Source organism: Macrobrachium nipponense, chromosome 15 (assembly GCF_015104395.2).
Source record: "Macrobrachium nipponense isolate FS-2020 chromosome 15, ASM1510439v2, whole genome shotgun sequence".
Lineage (NCBI taxonomy): Eukaryota > Metazoa > Arthropoda > Malacostraca > Decapoda > Palaemonidae > Macrobrachium > Macrobrachium nipponense.
The window spans coordinates 52,511,232-52,533,731 of record NC_087208.1 but is presented as its reverse complement, the minus strand read 5'-3'; the positions used below and the strand labels follow the sequence as shown (position 1 = coordinate 52,533,731).

General features: G+C 36.3%; 1 protein-coding gene across 11 annotated transcripts in view; it reads right to left on the bottom strand.

Annotated features, from left to right (window-relative positions):
* LOC135194931 (uncharacterized) overlaps positions 1 to 22,500 on the bottom strand; it is a 1,136,289-nt gene that overhangs the window by 458,843 nt on the left and 654,946 nt on the right. For all 11 annotated transcript variants that reach the window (XM_064221135.1, XM_064221136.1, XM_064221140.1 and 8 more), the window contains one exon: positions 7,923 to 7,995. In XM_064221135.1, coding sequence (XP_064077205.1) covers positions 7,923 to 7,995 — 73 coding nt within the window. The remainder of the gene's footprint in view (positions 1 to 7,922; positions 7,996 to 22,500) is intronic.

The following is a 22,500-nucleotide window of genomic DNA, read 5'->3' as shown; positions in this document are numbered from 1 at the left end:
ACGTCCGCGACAAAATACCTTCTTATTATGATATACATATATATAAAATGTATGTGTTTTATAACAAAGCATGTATGTATAGCACACACACACACACACCACGTGTGTGTGTGTAACGAGAATACAATCCAAACATGAAAAGTATATAATATAAAGAAAAAGCACCACAACACCTACCTACCTGGACAACATAAAAATAACCAACTAAGAAAAAACCTTTTAAATGATAAAAAAATACAAATAAAACAAAAAACAAAAGAAAACAAAGGTCTTGAGCTTTACTAAGTTTCAGTATATCACCACCTCCCGAAGAAGAAGAAGAAGAAGAAGAAGAAGAAGAAGAGAGAGAGAGAGGAGAGAGAGAGAGAGAGAGAGAGAGAGCTACTGACTCTCTTCATCGAGATTCTAATCCCGCAACAATGGTCCCTAATTTACTGGAGAACAAAAAGGGAGAGAATGAGACGACATTCAGGCGATGTGCAACCTTTCCTTTCATCTACTAAATAGGATTACCTCATGGAGCTTCACTTGAGAGAGAGAGAGAGAGAGAGAGAGAGAGAGGGGGATAGGGTTGGGGGGGGTATAAAGCCCACATAATCACAACAACGATCCACACAAATGGGAAGGGGCGAGGCAGAATAATAAAGAGGGCGCCTACTACAGAATCAAATGAACTCGTCACGAAATGTCGATTTCCGAGTAGCAAAAGATTATCCCTTTCAGGAGTATAGCGCCCCATGAAAACTGCAACTCGTTATAATAATAATACTAATAATAATAATCATAAACAGACAATGAACATCTCAAAGGGCGCCTGGGATTCAGATACCATAGATAACGTCTTCCTTCAACCAAAGCTCAAGAAGATTAAAGAGGAGTTATCAGCGGGGAAGACTTAGTAAAACGTGCTACCTGAGGATGGATCTCTTGGTTATAAATACCGCCTTTTCTGTAACGTTTCTCATTCATTACCTACCTGAAGAGAGAGACAAAGCAGTCTTTGAACTATAGTACTTACTTTCTTCTATAATTTTGGGTTTTTTATGGGATCCTTTTATTAGATGGAATTCTGTTGTCACAGAACATTTTAACCGCTCACATATATATAAAAACATAAGCCATTGTACTTCAAACGAGAGATAAGGGACGCTAGCATTAAATAGCACATTTGAGAGGTAATGTTTTATGTTAAATCAAACACGAGGAACTAACATTAAAAGAATAAACGAGAGAAAGATAAGAGCAGCTAACAAAGAGAAGTACACTAAAAGCAAATCTATGCTAATTAACGAAATGACATCTGGGTATACAATAACAAGGAAAGAATATTAAATGGAATTATCAGCGAAATACAAGGAAAGAATAAGATATGGAATTATCAGCGAAACGCAAGGAAAGAATATGATATGGAATTATCAGCAAAACACAAGGAAAGAATATGATATGGAATTATCAGCGAAACGCAAGGAAAGAATATGATATGAAATTATCTGCGAAACAGCAACAAACAAACATCAAAGAAACAAAAAACCTAAAAATTAAACCAAAAAATGGTTTTATCATCAAAACATGCAAACAACTTCCCCCTGGAAGACAATGTCTTCATTTCCAATGGACGTCAGAGAACCCGTCTTCATTCTCTCAAACCCACCGAGGCATTTCTAAATATTTTGGCGTATGGCCTTATGTGGCAAGCAAACACTAATCTTCACAAGCACATGCACCCGGTAAATATGAAGCCTGAGATTCGCCGGGCTACCAAATTACATGCAGGGGGCCGCGTATCGAAATTCCCATCATCAGAGCGCAGAGGATTTTTGCGTAATAAAAATCCTTCCTGTGTACCCTGACGCATTAGTGAGACGTCAAGATTGCGTTCGATAATATTTTAAAAAGAGAAAGAGATAATTTTCCACTCCTTAATATATATATATATATATATATATATATATATATATATAATATATATACTATATATATATATATATATTACACACATACACACGCACACCAAATTACAGCATATAATATGTAGGTTCAGACATGAAAAATCTCTTCATAAGAGTTTCGTCCATGGTGCAAATAATAAAAGATAATCCTCCCAACAAAACACTCTCTCTCTCTCTTCTCTCTCTCTCTCTCTCTCTCTCTCTCTCTCATTACCACGTCAAAAGGTCTCGACTTAATGCTCATATATTTGCATAGCGTAGGGAAGTCAAAACATCGTCAAGAAGCCTTTATCTGATGACAAGCTTACGCATTCACAGTCTCTCCTGGTTCAGAGAGGAAGCGGTTGCTGGGGGTGGCTATAGAGTCATTCTCATCCAGTCATTATCATCTGCATACGAGAGAATATAATGTCAGGTTCAATTGCATTCCACACGCCTAACACACAGCTACTTTCTCTCGCTCTGCTCAAGAGTTTCTGCTAGAGAGCCAGAGAAAGACTTGGGATTTCGAGGTAACTGTCGTCTGCTGTGCACTTTGAGTATTTGGAAAATATACTGCTATTATTTCATACATAAACTTTCTATAACTACATATTTATAAAATATACTGCTATTATTTTGTACATAAATCTTTCTGTAAGTATATATTAATAAAATATACTGCTATTATTTCATACATAAAACTTTCGTCCACCCACCTAATTTTCAGTATTTCAAAAGATTAATTTTAGAGAATGCCCTAAAAGCATATTTGATTTTGAATGCTTTAGAGGTCAATTCATACAGTTCAATATCCACAAACTTTATATATGAAAGCCAAAATTACTATCTTAGCTTTTTAAGATTAATTTCTAATTCATAAGACATAGGAATTCTCAGGAGCTGTCACCCCCAAATTGGAGAAATAGAAATCAAGATAGATAATGGAGTACAAAATTGAGCCCAAAGTCCCAACCGCTGGGACCCTTGAGGTCATTCAGCGCAGAAAGGGAAATTGAGACTAGAAAAGGTTTTAAAGGTGTAACAAGAGGAAAACCTCGAAGCTGTGCTATGAAACAACTGTTAGGAGAGAGTGAAAGAAGGATGGAAGATAGATTACGAAAGGGGGCACAAAAAGCAAGATACGAAACGATATCAAGGGTACTAAAGGCGTCCGAGGAATAAGAGTATATAACCATCAACTTGTTTCTACGACCATCCACTGGTGCAATAAACCAGGCCAAATGAGCGCAGACTTCCAATTCAAACATTTCAGTTATGCATAACATCAAAATATCTTGCCGTAAAATCCAAACCCTCTGAATATGGAAGATACGTCGCTTCTCAAAAAAAAGAAAAAAAAAGAAAAAAAAGAAAAACTTTAAACATTCAACGAATAAGATATTGTTGAAATCAGAAAACAAACTATCTAAACAGAGAGAGAGAGAGAGAGAGAGAGAGAGAGAGAGAGAGAGAGAGAGTGAGAGAGAGCGATAAGCGGGGGGGGCACTAAGAACCAGGAAAAGGTATCCTTTATAGACATCTAAAAGTCAACAGAAAAATAAACTAACCCTCTCTCTCTCTCTCTCTCTCTCTCTCTCTCTCTCTCTCTCAAACAGTCAATTTTTGGTTATTACTGTTCATTGCGTACATGTTTTGTACTTGTTTCAAAAGAGGAGTTCTTTTTATATGTGAGAAGTATGTCGGATAACCGAAAAAGCATCTCTCTCTCTCTTCTCTCTCTCTCTCTACGGAACGAATTGCATCCATAAAGTGCAGCAAGAAGGATTCCTCGACACCATCCGGGGAGAAAAATTCCCCGCTGTTTCGGGCATCCATTCTGGGTCCTTTAACGACCAGGAGGGCATGACAAACTAACAGCTAGAGGAAGGGCAACATTTATGGCCTCCATCATCTGTCCATAACGGGGCCCCCCCTCTTCGTCGACGGGTATCACTCCAGTCTACCCAATCAAGCGATCGCTTAAATATCTGTGGCCGTATTAGGACCCAAATCTCCTTTCCCCATCTTTATGGCATTAGTTTTTGCCTTTCCCTGGTGGGCATAAATACCCAGCATCCTGCGCTTTCGTGGCAACATCATCATCATTTCATTTCACTTCCAATTGACTGAGAGAGAGAGAGAGAGAGAGAGAGAGAGAGAGAGAGAGAGAGAGAATCCTTCTTCGGCTATCACACAAACTTTTCACCCATAAAGAGAGGTCCTCTTTTGAAACAAATAGGAAACACGCAAGAAGGAAACAATAATAATAATAATAATAATAATAATAAAATAATAATAATAATCATAATAATAATAATAATAAGAAATTTCTAAAGCCGAACCAAGTAAGAGACTCTGGGAAAACATATGGAGCAATTCGGTATCACACAATAAACATGCAGCATGGCTCCAGAAGTCAACGGAAGAAGAAACAGGGAGAATTAAAACAAGATTCACAGAGATCACGACAGACACAGTCAGACACCAACTAAGAAAATGCCAAACTGGAAAGCCCCAGGTCCCGATGAAGTCCATGGATACTGGCTCAAAAACTTCAAGGCCCTACACCCACGAATAGCAGAACAACTCCAGCATTGTATCACAAATCACCATGCACCCAAATGGATCCAAATGGATGACCACAGGAAGAACATCCTTATTACAAAAAGACAAGAGTAAAGGAAATATAGCCAGTAACTACAGGCCTATCACCTGCCTACCAATAATGTGGAATTTACTAACAGGTATCATCAGTGAAAGACTATACAACTACCTAGAGGAGACAAACACCATCCCCCACCAACAGAAAGGCTGCAGAAGGAAGTGTAGGGGCACAAAAGACCAGCTCCTGATAGACAAAATTGTAATGAAGAACAGTAAGAGAAGGAAAACCAACCTAAGCATGGCATGGATAGACTATAAGAAAGCCTTCGACTTGATACCACACACATGGCTAAAAGAATGCCTGAAAATATATGGGACAGAGGAAAAACATCATCAGCTTCCTCAAAAAATACAATGCGCAACTGGAATACAATACTTACAAGCCTGGAATAAGACTAGCAGAGGTTAATATCAGGTGAGGGATCTTCCAGGGCGACTCACTGTCCCCCCCACTACTCTTCGTAGTAGCCATGATTCCGTTGACAAAAGTACTACAGAAGATGGATGCCGGGTACCCACTCAAGAAAAGAGGCAACAGAATCAACCATATGATGTTCATGGACGACATCAAGCTGTATGGTAAGAGCATCAAGGAAATAGATACCCAAAATCCAGACTGTAAGGATTGTATCTGGGGACCATCAGATGGAGTTTGGAATAGAAAAATGCGCCTTAGTAACATACAAAAAGGCAAAGTAACGAGAACTGAAGGGATAAAGCTACCAGATGGGAGCAACATCAAACACATACATGCGATGGATTACAAATACCAATTGGGAAAATAATGGAAGGAAGGGGATATTAAAACACCAAGAGAAGAAGGACACGATCAGAAAGAATATATGCAGACTCAAGGCGATACTCAAGTCAAAACTCAATGCCGGAATATGATAAAAAGCCATAAACACATGGGCAGTGCCAGTAATCAGATACACGCAGGGAATAGGTGGAATGGATGAAGGCAGAACTCCGCAGCATAGATCAGAAAACCAGGAAACATATGACAATACACAAAGCACTACACCCAAGAGCAAATACGGACAGACTATACATAACACGAAAGGAAGGATTGGGAGAGGACTACTAAGTATAGAGGACTGCGTCAACATCGAGAACAAGAGCCACCGGGGGCAATTATCTGAAAACCAGTGAAGACGAGTGGCTAAAGAGTGCATGGGAAGAAGGACTAATAAAAGTAGACGAAGACCCAGAAAATATACAAGAGGACAGGAGAATGACAAACAGAACAGAGGACTGGCACAACAAACCAATGCACGGACAATACATGAGACAAACTAAAGAACTAGCCAGCGATGACACATGGCAATGGCTACAGAGGGAAGAGCTAAAGAAGGAAACTGAAGGAATGATAACAGCGGCACAAGAACAGGCCCTAAGAACCAGATATGTTCAAAGAACGATAGATGGAAATAACATCTCTCCCATATGTAGGAAGTGCAATACCAAAAATGAAACCATAAACCACATAGCAAGCGAATGCCCGGCACTTGCACAGAACCAGTACAAAAAGAGGCATGATTCAGTGGCAAAAGCCCTCCACTGGAGTCTGTGCAAGAAACATCAGCTACCTTGCAGTAATAAGTGGTACGAGCACCAACCTGAGGGAGTGATAGAAGACGATCAGGCAAAGATCCTCTGGGACTATGGTATCAGAACAGATAGGGTGATACGTGCAAATAGACCAGACGTGACGTTGATTGACAAAGTCAAGAAGAAAGTATCACTCATTGATGTCGCAATACCATGGTACACCAGAGTTGAAGAGAAAGAGGGAAAAATGGATAAGTATCAAGATCTGAAAATAGAAATAAGAAGGATATGGGATATGCTAGTGGAAATTGTACCCATAATCAAAGGAGCACTAGGCACGATCCCAAGATCCCTGAAAAGGAATCTAGAAAAACTACAGGCTGAAGTAGCTCCAGGACTCATGCAGAAGAGTGTGATCCTAGAAACGGCGCACATAGTAAGAAAAGTGATGGACTCCTAAGGAAGCAGGATGCAACCCGGAACCCCACACTATAAATACCACCCAGTCGAATTGGAGGACTGTGATAGAGAAAAAATAAATAAATAAATAAAAAAAAAAAATAATAATAAAGGTTTGCCAGAAAAAAAGACCAACTGGCGCCACACACTGCAAAAATATAAAGAATCAAATGGAGAAAGGCGAACTTATATTATGCTGTTCTGTACGAAAAGCATGAGTCACTCCAGGGAGCATCTTTCTGTATTCTGTGACCTTATAAATACAACCAAATGAAACCAGAGATATATGGACCAAAAATGAGCACATTTCTATGAAAATATAATAAACATATACGCCGAATTTCCCCGTCATCATAACAGAACAGTAAAGAAAAATATACATCAGTGAGTGAAGAACAGAATCGAAATATATACATCAGTGAGTGAAGAACAGAATCGTAAAATATACATCAGTGAGTGAAGAGCAGAATCGAAAAATATACTTCAGTGAGTGAAGAACTGTGATGAAGAATATACATCAGTAGAGTAGTGAAGAACAGAATAAAAAAAATATACATCAGTGAGTGAAGAACTAAATTGAAAAATAAACATCAGAGTGAAGAACTGTAATGAAAAATATACACCAGTGAGTGAAGAACTAAATGGAAAAATAAACATCAGAGTGAAGAACTGAAATGAAAAATAACCATCAGAGTGAAGAATTGAAATGAAACATATACACCACTGAGTGAAAGGCTGTAATGAAATATACACCACTGAGTGAAGGGCTGTAATGAAATATACACATCTGAGAGTGAAAGGCCATAATGAAAAATATACATCAGCGAGTAAAGAACAGACCCTTTTACATTCAGGGAACCTGACCACATCGCTAGATGTCCATTAAGATGAACTCTCAAACCAAGGGCCATGATGCTTGATAAGAAAAGTACTGTAATTCGAGAGTGCGAATGAGTGACATAGGGTAACTGGAAAGTAAAGGGGAGAGAGAGATAGAGAGGAACGAATGAAGAGAAGTAGAAACAGTGAATTAAATGGAAAAAATATAAATAATGAATTTTTCCACCGTCATCCGCTTCATACTGCAATGCTAAGAAAATTACCAAAATAGTCATTAATCTAGTAATGAATAACCTGAGCCCTTCAACAAATTACGAGAGAGAGAGAGAGAGAGAGAGAGAGAGAGAGAGGAAAGAATTACCTAACAATGAGAGAGAGAGAGAGAGAGAGAGAGAGAGAGAGAGAGAGAGAGAGGAACACTGCCTGTTATCTTAAGCATGCGCTGAGCAACCACAAAAACGACAACTTTCCTCATACCTTGTACATGATGGGTGGAAACTGCGACGGGGGGCGTTGATACCTCGCTGCGACTGCCATGAAGACTGGAACTCTGGAACGACGGGAAAAAAAATATTTTGAGTCGAGTATCTCCCCTGAAGATTACACACCACAAACCACAGATTCATAAACTAACGGAAGGGAAAACGCCTAATAAAAGCGGACCCTCCCCTCTCCTCCCTACGACGCTTATCTTCAGAGGAATTCAAGGGAAATGTCACAGTAATACTTACTTGCAATAAAGCACACAAGCACACACACACACACACACACAAACACACTCACGTATTGTTTAATTATTCCTGTAAATACCCATTATGCCCAATTATTTTATCCTTACAAATTCTTTCAATTTCTTTTAACCCCCATTTTCCATTTTTATTCTTATATATATATATAATAATAAAAAATAATATAAAGGTTTCGACGCATTCAAAAATAGTTCCCTCTGTTCGAATACCCTGCCATTTTGACCGAAATGGGTACGCGAATAAATTAAAAATTGTCCTCGTTTCACCGTTACTTTATCTTTATTATCTTACGAGTGACCTCGCCCGGAGCAAGTGACCTCAAACCCACTTTTTTTAGGAACCTTGACCCGTTTCCTTTCAGTCTTCCTTTGACAGATCTGGGCATCAAAACTATGGTAGACTATTTTCTTCATTACTTTACTCTGCAGCCCACATACCCGAATTACCTTGACATTTCAACGTATTTAACTGGCAAAAATTTTGATAAATCTTCATAATGATGATTTTTATTGTTCTTATGCACAAATAAAGTAATAAGAACATTTAAAAGAACCACAAAGCTACAAAAGAGAAAGGAAAACTGCGTAAAACTTAAAAACCAGTGCTCTACATATACATAGAAACGATGTGTGCCTGTATACACACAGTACATACATACATATATAATATAATATAATATATAATTATAATATATAAATAATAAACACGACATAAACAAAAGTATATAATAGATATACATATTATATATATATATATATAGATATTTATATATATATATATTATAGATCGAATAAATAATATCTATTAATGTGATGTACGTATATATATTATATAATATATAATATATATATATATTACTATATAATATAATATAATACAAAACACATTTAAATATAAATTTATATACAGAGATATACACACACACACACACACACACACACACACATATATATATATATATATATATTTATATATATAGATATATATATTAGTATATATATTATATATATATATATATATAATACAAACACATAAATAAAAGATTATATACATAGATATACGATATATGATTATATATATCTATATATATATATATATAATATATATATATATATATATGACAGGACCTCATTTGAACAGGCTGGTATCTAGCGGAGATATTTCTTGGGTAAAAGTGATGCGCTTTCAAGGGCTAACTGCCCCCATCGTCTGGCAGCCGTAAAACGACCAAACACGTCTTCGTCGTCTTAGATTAAGCTAGGATACGTTTAAGGCAATCGCGAACATCAGCCGGCCAGGCCCGAGGTCGTTAGGATAACCTGTCTCCTCTTAGCACTCACTGCAGTGACATAAAATTCACCTAGTCTTTCTGACCCCTTCACTCATAAGACTCCATATTCCCGTTACGCTCCACAAAACATATCACCTTGGTGCCTATAACATGCAATACGGGTTTTTCTTTCATGCACAATGTGTCATTTTATGTCGCTTTTTTTTTATATTTCATGTAAGTCACTTACTGACAAGGGAAGCATATTCATTCTCTCTCTCTCTCTCTCTCTCTCTCTCTCTCAAGGTGTTTTATTTAATATCTTTGTTCCACCGACACAATAAATCCTCTCTCTCTCTCTCTCATTTGTGGATAATTGTTCACACCTTAGTCTTTGAAGATCTCTCTCTCTTCTCTCTCTCTCTCTCTCTCTCTCTCTCTCTCTCTCTCTTTATCGCATTTGTGGATAATTTTTCACACTTAAGACTTTGAAGATTGACGCCTCTCTCTCTCTCTCTCTCTCTCTATCTCTCTCTCTCTCTCTCTCTCCTATATATATTAAAAATATATATATATATATATATATATATATATATATATATATATATATATATATATATATATATATATATATATTATCGCATTTGTGCACATTTTTCACACCTAAGTCTTTGAAGATTGACACCTCTCTCTCTCTCTCTCTCTCTCTCTCTCTCTCTCAAAAACTAATCTTCATAAAATAAAAATAAATTCTGGCGAATAAAAATGCCATGCTATCACAAATCCTCTATTACAATGAATGGCCGAACTTAAAATCTCTTTGGACTGATATTAAGATGCGAACCCTTTCCATAAAGATCATCATAAACTTGACTCGAACAACATTTCCCCCCTCCGCCCCCCACCTCCCCAAGCCAAATATATGACCTAACAGCAAGATGGCCCATTCTTCAAACGCGCGCTCATAAAACCACTTCTCTTTGATAGCCTTTAATACCCTTTCACTGTGAAGTTACTGGAGAACTGGAAGTATCTTGTCCAAAGGGGGTCAACTGTGCAATTTGGTAGTGCTATGCCATCAATCGCGAAAAAACTGATTCGAGAGAGGCATAGATGATCTTCCCACACGCTACATGGCTTTTTTCAAGTTGGTTCTGTTATGTAGTCAAGTTCTTTAGTAAGAAATTTAAATACGAGATTTAATTAGGAAAACTCAATACAAGCACTAATTAGGAAAACTAAATGCAAGCCCTAATTCAGAAATTTAAGTACAAGCTCTAATTAGGAAGTACATATAAAACTGACAAAATAACGTAATATATTACATATTTCGTACATTAATTTAATACAGAAAATTGTTACATAAAAATAACTGCTTGATGTCATTTAATTTTTATATTCACGTCATACAATTTTCACGTTGCTACATAACTTTAATATATACGTATATTTAAATTTAATAATGAAAAATAAAACAAAGCACAAAAATAAATCACCGCACATATACATGGTTGTAGCAAGTAAAAATAGCAAAATAATATCAAATATTTCATATCGTTTGAAAATGACGATTTTCTAGATCAGTTTCCAACCAACTGCCAATTCGTAATTTTTCCGTAGAACGAAAAATACGCCAAATAAATAAGACGAACTTCGACCTAAAAAAAAAACTACAAAAATAAAAAACGAAAGAAAATTTTATAACCAGTTTGCCAATTCGAATTTTGCCCTATTACGAAAAGCAAGCCAATTAATACGCCTGATTTCGAATGAAAAAAAAAAAAAGATGACCAGAAAATATTTTATTTACATACCCTGTCTACCCAAAACAGTGGGAATCGACTAAATGCCAACCCACCGAAAACCAGGCACCATCATCATATCTCATTTTTGTTCTAAACTTTGGAACTTTTGACGAGAAGTCGACGGAAAAGTTTGTGCCAGACATATCATTCAAATGAGGGACGGGAAAACCTGAATACGTCGTTTTCGCTAAACATCAAACGATAAAACATAAAAAAAAAGTTACAAGGAGTTATAAGTATTAGGATATCTCAAAGACTTGTTAGCCCGTCCTGAGAGGAGACATCGTGTGCTCACTTATCTGTAGGAGCAGGTTTTACTGTGCATTCACAGTGTCCTCCTGATAATTTTGCCTAGCTTTCTTTTAAACTCTTCCACACTGCTGCTGTTTGAGAGAGAGAGAGAGAGAGAGAGAGAGAGAGAGAGAGAGAGAGAGAGAGAGAGAGAGAATGTTTAACGTAAAAGCAGCAATATCAACCTCTCACTGCAAATGGTTATAATAACTTTTGGCTTGGCTTACTCGGGGAGTAAGCCTACAAATACTTTGTTGTTATTGTTGTGGGGGGGGGGGGTTTTAGAGAGCCTAAAAAGGCCTGAAAAAGGCGTTTCTCGTTGAGTTAAAGATACAGGAATTTTAGGATAGGCTTTTTGATTTATTTATTACAATGAAAATGTAAAAAGATAAGCAATGTGGATGTTAAACAGTACAGAACAATTATTTCTAATAAAAAATATAGCGTATTTATTTTTAAGATTCGTTGGTGAAACAACGCGCTATTTGAACCGTAGATTTTAGGACGCGCCCTGAGTAAGCTGGAGGTCGGATCATGCATCGTTTTTTTTTTTTTTTTTTGACAGCTCCATTCCAGTAAAAAAAAATATTCACATTACTTGCAATCCATGGTTATTATAACTTTTGTTTTAAACAAAGCGGCCATTTCAGTAAAAAAAAAAAAACTATTTAAATTATTTGTGATTAAAGTTTAGTCATCAGAAGACTTGTTTCTTCATGAAAAGCTATTATCACTGTATTTCATTGATATTTCAGTTCCACATAAACAGCTGTGGCTTTTGTGAATTAATCTACAGAGATTATGAATCACGAAATTATAATCTACAGAAATTATGAAATACGAAATCATCTACAAAGATGTGAAACACGAAATGACCTATAATCTACAGAGATTATGAAAAACGAAATGATAATCCACAGAGATTGTGAAACACGAAATGATAATCTACAGAGATTACGAAATTAGATATAATAATCTAGAGAGATTTTGAAACATGAAATGATAATCTACAGAGATTACAAAATAAGACATGATGACCTACAGAGATTATGAAAAACCAAGTGATAATCTACTGAGATTGTGAAACACGAAATTACAATCTACAGAGATTATGTAAAGCGAAATGATATGCTACGGAGATTATGAAAACCGAAATAATAATCTACAGAGATTGTGAAACACGAAATTGTAATCTACGGAGATTATGAAATAAGAAATGACAGAACATTTTCGTCATTCCCCTTTCAACATCATTGTCATTTTCTAACGGCTAATCCTTCCACAAGTGTTACAGATTTCCCAAAAAATTTCTAAAGCAAATAAACATTGGACTAAAGTCTGCCATTTTTGTTACGCCCACGATGAATAATATAACTGAACCATCTTCACTGAAACATCTTCATCCATACCATTAAAAAAAAAACACTACCTATAAATTTTTTTTATCAAAACATTATATGTTACTTGTGGCTTAAATGAAAATATACAAATGGAGAGAGAGAGAGAGAGAGAGAGAGAGAGAGAGAGAGAGAGAGAGAGAGAATTCGTTTCAAAACATTATATGTTATTAGTGGCTTAACTAAAAATATGAGAGAGAGAGAGAGAGAGAGAGAGAGAGAGAGAGAGAGAGAGAGAGAGAGAGAGAGAGAGAGAGCATTCATTTCAAAACACTATGAATAAATTACTAGTGGCTTAACTAAAAATATGAGGAGAGAGAGAGAGAGAGAGAGAGAGAGAGAGATTCATTTCAAAACATGATGAATATGTTATTAGTGGCTTAACTGAAAAATATGAGAGAGAGAGAGAGAGAGAGAGGAAAATTCGTTTCAAAACATTATGAATATGTTATTAGTGGCTTAACTAAAATACGTGAGGAGAGAGAGGAAGAGAGACGAGAGAGAGAAGAAGGATAGAGAGAGAGAGAGAGAGAGAGAGAGAGAGAGAGAGAGAGAGAGAGAGATGCGCAAAAATTTATTTCACCATCACCAGCCAGGGTTCTCTATTGTACCATTCTCTTGAAACCCCGAAGCATCACCGAGCACTAGTGGCCAAAATGTTTTCCTGACAAAACAGAAGTTAAAGAGGAGCCTTTTATACAGTTGATGCTGCGATCAATGTTACTCTCAATCTTCATTTGACTGACCTGGGAAGAAATAGTCATTAGAGTGACCTAGCCACAGAAAATTTGACTGACGTAGTCAGTAAACGTCATTTTACTTACTGACCTAGTTAGGAAAAGGTACTTTACTGACCTAGTAAGAAAAGGAGTAGAATTTACTAATGAATTTTAACGTGTGACATTGAAACAGAAAAACCTCACACACACACACACACACACACACACACACACACACACACAGAATAATTCCCCATGAGGAATGAAAAATTTTCCAACATTACCACAAGGTTTCAGTTTTATTCATGCATTACGAATCAATATTTATATTGTTGAATGTCAACTGAACGGAATTTTCCCATAGCAATAAAAAACAAAAACCACCTAAGTTATATCGGATCCCGATAACTTTACATGACGAAACTGTGATGACTTTTAAAAGCGAGTCACAACCCTCGCCTTATCTCCAAGGAGGACAGCTGAATCGTTGTAAGGAATTTAGGGCCGTAGAACTAGGACCCCAAGGGTCATTCGGCGCTGTAAATGTCAAAAATGGAAGGGTTAAGAGCAAAGCGTGATCATCGATTTTAACCAAATTCTTCAGCTAGATACTGCTAAACCTCCCCCCCTAGATATCTAAACATCTCTGACCAAGATACAAAGGAACTCAGAATACAGTACACTTACTTAGCAAACGTCTCTCGGGATCCTACATTCAAAAGATGTCGAGAAAGCCTCTCTATGAATTGAATTTGAAAAGGTATTTCAAGATCTGCTTAGAACGAAAAAGTTAAATGTCTCTGAAGACCTGAATATATGAATAATTTAAGTCGTCCCTCAACAGTTAAATGGATGAGGAATGTCAAAAGGTCTCTCAAGACATATATATAAAAGCCTAAAATGTATGACAAGGTCTGTATATAAAATATAAAATATCTCTCAAGATTAATATATAAAATTTCTCTCGAGGTCTGTACATAAAACATGAAATGTCTCTCAAGCTCTGTTTATAAAATATAAAATGTCAAAAGATCCGTCTATAAAACATAAAATGTCTAAAGATCTGTCTATAAACCATATAATGTCTCTCAAGATCTCTATATAAAACATAAAGCGTCTCTCAAGATCTGTATATGAAAGTCACTCTCAAGATCTGAATATGAAATAGTCCCTCTCAAGATCTGTATATGAATAGTCTCTCTCGAGATCTGTAAGAAGAAATCAAAGCGTTTCTCAAGACCTGTATATAAGATCTGTAAAAAAAAAAAAAAAAAAAAAAATCTCAAACTATATGTATAACTTAGAGAGGTAGATAAGGTCACTATCAACGAATTCCATACTATGCATTATTTAGCATACGTATTTTCTTTAAACCTGCACACTGAGCAGTGACAAAGCTTTCAAAGAACGGTTATTGACTTCTGAACTTACTGGACACCTCTTGATAAATAAGACCAATTTGGTATTGGCAGAGAATTACGGTAAATATTAAAGTCCTCGTCATAAATATACTTAAGACAAAATGGATACTATTACGTCTCTTAGCAAACATAACAGGCAAAGATGAAAACGGCGAACTTACATAATTAAACTGAGATGAGGAATATCTAATGATAAATAACTATAATCACATGTGGGAGTTATCGGACTCTTTTGTTATTCTGCATCTCAATGCAAAGGTAAGATCTGGTTGCATTTTTGATAACGATAATATTTTTGCCAATTAGCGGGAAGTCTCCACACAATGAATGATTAAACACAACAGATGTTTTCAATTTCACTCCTATTGCAGTTTTTGTTCATATTTTTGTTAGTGATACGGCTGACGATGAAGATAAAAGATGATGGTGATGATGATTTAAACACACACACACACACACACGAACATTGAAATGTTTTGATGAAACCTTTAGAGCCATCCTAACACGACATAAGATAACAGGTCTTCCAGAGAGAGAGAGAGAGAGAGAGAGGAGAGAGAGAGAGAGAGAGTGGTCCGTTACAGCGAATCGAATCAATTTCCTCCACGGGGGAACTCTCTGTATTACAGCACACATAAATTGGAACTGAAATATGAAATTTAGGCAAAAGGCCAAGCGCTGGGGCCTATGAGTTCATCCTGCGCTGAATGGGATGTTGAAAGTAAAAACGTTTGAAAGGAGAAACAGAAGGAAAACCTCAGAGTAGTTGCACTATGAAACAATTGCTAGAAAGTAAGATGGAGGAAAGAACATGAGCGGAGGTGCAGTAAAAGGAATGAAAAGAATTACAGCTAAGGGCAGAAGGGACGCTGCCAAGTACCTTAGCAATGCTTACAGTGCACCGTGTGAGATGGTAGTATTGCTGCATACCCAACTGTTCATATGCCACACTTACCGAAACCTAACCCACACCTTATCTTATCCCATCCCATCCGATCCTATTCCTTACCATCCAATCCTATCCCTTCCCTTCCCATCCCATTCCATCCAATCCGCTCACATCTCATCCTATTCCTTCCCATCCAATCTAATCATATCCCTTCCCATCCCGTCCTAACCTAACCATTCCCATCCCACCCCATGCTGTCCCTTCCCAACCCATCATATCTTATCCCACCCCATCCAATCCGATCCCTTTCCACCCCCATTCAATCCTATCACTTCCCATTCCATCCTATCCTATCCCTTCCCATCCAATCCAACCCTATCTCTTCCCATCCCTATCCCATCCAATCCTATCCTTGCCCACCCCATACTATTCCATTCCACCCCACCTCAACCTATCCCCTTCCCATCCTATACTTTCCCATCCCATCTAAACCCCAGACGTACTCCGTCGCAATAACATCTCAAAAGCTCCCCCAAACGACAGCCATCATGGCGACAAGGGCAATTCTCCCCCACCCCCCCACCCCCGCCCCCCGACAAAACCTAGACAAAACAATGACTAAGAAAGTTTCCTCAAGGGAACTCCTTCCTTCATGAAGGGTTTCCCCTCCCTTAATGAGGCCCCGCCGTCTGTTATTTCCTCCCCTAATGAGGATGACCGTCGGGGGAAGCTTTCCCTGTAGCATTTCAATGAATAGGGAAATTAATAGGGAATCAGAATTGGATTGGCTCCTTCTGAGGAAATTTTTTAATAATCTCGTCTTGGAATTAGCTGAATGAAAGAGTAATCAGGAGTCAGTCACATATAATGCTTCTTAAATTTCAAGACGCTATATTCTCTGATAGATTTGTAATAAGTATTACTACTGACTTTTTAAAATGCTGGCCGTTGCCTATCCTCTTCATTGAACTGTACTTACATAGTAATAAATAACAATCTTTTGTTTTTTGGCACGTATTTATATACAAATTTTGTAATTAAACATTAACAGCATTCTTTAGTAGTAGGAAACACAAGAGTGATAATAGGAATATGATGTATACCTATACGTATATGCAGTGGAAAAACAAAAAAACAGCCCCCCTATATAAAAATCTGGGTACGGGCCTGAGCAGAACATTTCTAATAAGGTCGTAATATCTATGTTATGTAGGTTTTGTTGGTAAATACAGCTGACAATTCAAGCCAATACATTCTACGTGGACATTTAATAATCGCCCCATTTACAACTAAAACAGAAGTAAAAAACCTACTTTTCCTAATAATCTGCAGATTGGAGCTTTGTTACAACATTAAGCTTAATGATGTTTTCAACGTTGCAGAGGACTGCAGAATTTCCTAACAATAAAAAACGTTCTTCTTAAAACATTTCACTTTCAAAATTCACCTAACCAAAAGATAATCATGTTTATTTGCTTTCCACAAGAAAATACAACCCACTTGAAGGAATATTTGGTTCTTAATTTCCAAATGAAAATATTAACCACTTGCGGAATTTACTGATTTGTTATTTTTTATTTTCTATTAAAGTATGTGATCATTTTGACCTTCCTGGGCTTAAAATAACTATAATTTTGATGGAAATAACTTTGTAGGCAGACTTATCAACGAATTTCACTTCGTGAAAAAGTCAAGTCGTCTTTCCCCTTTATAATGTCTGCTATTTATAATGTATCATAAGTATATTTTTAAATCCATTAATAACAACAGACACCGACACACTTTTAGAGAGAGAGAGAGAGAGAGAGAGAGAGAGAGAGAGAGAGAGAGAGAGAGAACGTCAAACATCGAAACTTATTTTTACAAGTGTCCAAGATCCAACTGTGTTCTTTATTCACACAAGCAATTATTACGAAGACCAGCGAGCCAGCCAGAGAGAGAGAGAGAGAGAGAGAGAGAGAGAGAGAGAGAGAGAGAGAGAGCTTCAAACATCCAATTTTTTTTTTTCTTCTACAGGTATCCCAGATCGAACCGTTCTTCGTTCAAACAAGCGAGTACCACGAAGACTCCTATCACTAATCAGACCGAAAAATGAAGACATAACAGACATACAAGGACAGACAGACAGACAGACAAAAGATATAGAATTCAGACAGCGTCACGCGGAAGGAGAGATGCCTTGGGAAAAAAAAAAAAAAAAAAAAAAAAAAAAAAACAGGTCAGAGAGGATCCCTGGAGATATGATCTCCGCTGATCTCTGCACCAAAGTGGCAGCTGACGTTACAATTAGATTTCACTGAACCAGGAAGTACTAATTCACTTTGTTTGAGTCCCTTCCCCGTCAGGCTTCGGAAGTAGCTTTGCGATCGCGCAAGCGTGCAACCTCACTTGCAAGAGTGTGTGTGCGATAAAAACGTACATATTACAAGGAAATCAACGCCACTGACATTTTCCTTCATGCTTATACCTATTGACTCAACTAAATACTTAAATATCCTACCTTGGGTTAAAAGACAAAACTGGTGTGTATATTCATCTATTATATATATATATATATATAATATAATATATATATGTATATATATCTATATATATATGGTGTTGTATGATATATGCTGAAGGCAATGTTTGGCGATACAATTATATATATATATATATATATATATATATATATATATATATATATATATATGTGTGTGTGTGTATATATCATTCACAGTCTTCTACTTAAAACTATTCTCAGAGTGCCGGATGGTCTAAATGAAATACCGACAACCATTATACTCATTGTGAGTTATAATACTCATTATAAGTTGTTTATCGATGTAAGTAAAAATTATAGTAAATAACAACTATTCCCTATAAAAATATTAGTTATTCCAACGATAAAAACAAGACTGAGAGAGAGAGAGAGAGAGAGAGGAGGAGAGAGAGAGAGAGAGAGAGAGAGAGAGAGAATTTTGAACAAAACGCTCATATCTTGTCTTCAGAAACGGATTTTGAAAGAAAACTCTCTCTTACATCTCCACAACTGAAAGAGAGAGAGAGAGAGAGAGAGATCGTGGAGAGAGAGAGAGAGAGAGAGAGAGAGAGAGAGAGAGAGAATTTTGTTGAATAAAACATTCACATCTTCATAGTCTTCAGAAGGGGATTTTGAAAGTAAAGTCTCTCTTACATCTTCGCGAGACCTTACATCTTGTTCGGGTTGCCCTAGGTCCCTCAGTGTGAAGCACCTCTAATGTCTACCAGAGAGTTGCTAGTGCATCTTCCGGATATTTTGCATTTCCAATCTTGGATGGTCTGGGATGCAGCTTAGATATTTGTCGAGCTTATTCTTAAACACATCTACGCTCACTCCTGATATATTCCTTAGATGAGCTGGCAATGCATTGAATAGATGTTGCATTGTTGATGCTGGTGCGTAGTGGATTAATGTCCTGGTGTGCTTTATTTATTTTTCCTGTATAGTTTTGGGCACTATTAATCTACCTCAGCTTGCTCTTTCTGATATTTTTAGCTCCATGATGTTTTCGGCAATTCCTTCTATCTGTTTCCATGCCTGAATTATCATGTAGCGTTCTCTTCTCCTTTCTAAACTATATAATTTTAAGGATTGTAGTCTTTCCCAGTAGTCAAGGTCCTTAACCTCTTCTAATCTACCTCTGCTTGCTCTTTCTGATATTTTTAGCTCCATGATGTTTTAGTCGGCAATTCCTTCTATCTGTTTCCATGCCTTTTGACTGAAGTTATCATGTAGCGTCTCTCTTCCTTTCTAACTATAATTTTAAGGATTGTAGTCTTTCCCAGTAGTCAAGGTACTTAACCTCTTCTATTCTAGCTGTAAAGGACCTTTGTACACTCTCTATTTGTGCAATATCCTTTTGATATTGTGGGTACCATATCATATTGCAATATTCAAGTGAACTACGAACATACGTTTTATAAAGCATAATCATGTGTTCAGCTTTTTTTGTTTGTTTTTGAAGTGCCGTAACAACACCCATTTCCATTTTTGCTTACATTTTGCCAATAGTATTGCTATTTGATCATTGCATAACATGTTCCTATTCAACATCACACCAAGGTCTTTAACTGCTTCCTATTTGTGATTGTCTCATTTATTAGGGTCCTATAGCATATAGTAGCTTTCCTTCTCAGTCTCCATTATTTATTGATTCAAATTTATCAGAGTTAAATACCATCCTATTTACCTCTGCCCATTCATATACTTTGTTAAGGTCTCTTTGTAGCGCGTTCCTATCTTCATCACAAGTCATTTCTCTACTTATTCTTGTGTCATCGGCGAAACTACTCATTACCGAGTCCTTAACATTACTGTCTATGTCTGCAATCATAATAACAAACAGTATTGCAGATAACACCTTACCTTGTGGCACACCGGATATTACCTTAGCTTCATCCGATTTCTCATCGTTTGCAATAACTATCTGTTTTCTGTTGTGTGAAATTTCTTTTAACCATCTTCCTACTTTGTCCACTATATTATGTTTTCTCATTTTCTTCGCTAATATATTATAATCTACCTTGTCAAAAGCTTTTGCAAAGTCTGGATAAACCACATCTGTTTCATTTACGTTTTTCTTATTTTTGTATATGTTCTCATGGTGGACTAACAGTTGGGTTTGTGTACTTTTTCCGGGTACAAAACCATGTTGTCCTATACTAAACAAATTATTTTTTATTAAATGTTTCATATTGTTTTTCTTCATTATCCTTTCATACACTTTCATAATATGTGATGTTTAGACTCACAGGCCTATAATTATTTGCCTCTAGTCTTGATCCACTTTTGAAAGTAGGGGCAATATATGCTAATTTGTGCTCATCATAAATCTTGCCTGTATCTACACTTTGTCTTAATAATATGCAAGTGGCTTTGCGATAGAATGAACTAATTTCTTTAACAAAATAGCAGGGACACCACCAGGCCCTGATGCAGCTCCATTTTCAATTTCATTAATAGCCTGCACAATATCAGCTTCATTAATATCTATGTCTGATAAATATTCACTATTTTCATCCCTTATTTCTACATCATTATCTTCATTATCAATTCTAGGGGTGAATATCGTTCTGCCAATATGTTGCATATTTCCTTTTTTTAATCTCCCTTCAATTCTTAGGGGGCCTATTTCTATTCTTCTTTTATTCATCTTTTTTGCATACGAGTACAATAGTTTGGTTTTTGCTTGATATCTACTAGGGTTTTTTCTTCCAAGTCCCTTTTTTCATTTTTTCTTGGCTGTATAATCTTTTGTTCTGCATTTCCTATCTTACTTTTTAGTTCTATTACTTTCCATGCATTTTTTTCTTTTGCAAGACCTTTTTTCCATTTTCTGATTTTCTGGAACAAGATCCTTCTGTCTCTTGGTATGCATGACTGATGTTTAATTTTCTTCTTCGGTATATATTTATCCACTATTTTCTATATCATCTCCGTATTTACCTTTATATCATCACTTACAAAAATGTTATCCCAATCTTTGTTTAATTCTTCATTTGTTTCTGACCATTTTATATTTTTACTGTAGAAATTGTATTTTCCATATCCTTCCCACTTTTTCATTTCTTGCTTATCTCTGTTTTCCCTTGCTTTGGAATGGACTGTTAATTCTATGACATTTTGGTCTGAAATACTCGCATTACAAACTATTATTTCTTTAACATAATTCACCTCGTTCACAAATACTAGGTCTAAAGTATTTTCCTTTCTTGTTGGCAGGTGATTCATTTGTTGAATGTTGTATTCTAGTAGCATATCTAATAGCTTTTCGAATTGCCTCTTATCTTCTGCACTACTATTACTCTCTTTTTTTATATGTTTAAATACAGCCACAATCTCCTAATCATTCTTTCCCGTCTACGAAAGGAAAACTAAAGTCTCTGGATAGGAGAATAGTCCAGTCCTTGTGATTTCTACATATATCACCCAATTTTTCTATTATTGTGTCAAACTCTTTAGTATTATGGGGTCTATATATTACTATGTTCATTAATTTTTCAGATTCAAATTCTACCGCTATTAGTTCACATTCTGAGTTACTATATTTCTCATATATTTTTCCTTGTTTATTGTCTTTCCCATATATTGCGGTTCCCCCTTGATTCCTATTATTTCTATCTGATTTATAAGTTTGGAACCCTTTTATTTGATCGTCATTCCCAGTCTCTTGGGAATACTAGGTTTCACTTATATTCATTATATCTATTTTCTTTTCAATTTGGGTTAGTTCTTCTAAGAACTCTATTTTTCTTTTTGAGTTACTCGTAACTAAACCTTGCGCATTCATCACTATGATGGTTTGCGTGTTATCTCCTTCACTTAATATGGGTAATAATAAGGATTTTCCCGTGTATCTTTCCTGTTCTGGTATGTTGTTCTTTTCTTCATTTCCAGAAATTCTGACATTGAATAATCCAACTTTTCCAAAATATTTGATCTTCCTTCATCATAATTATTCATTTTGCGTCTGAATCTGCAATGTTCTCCGTA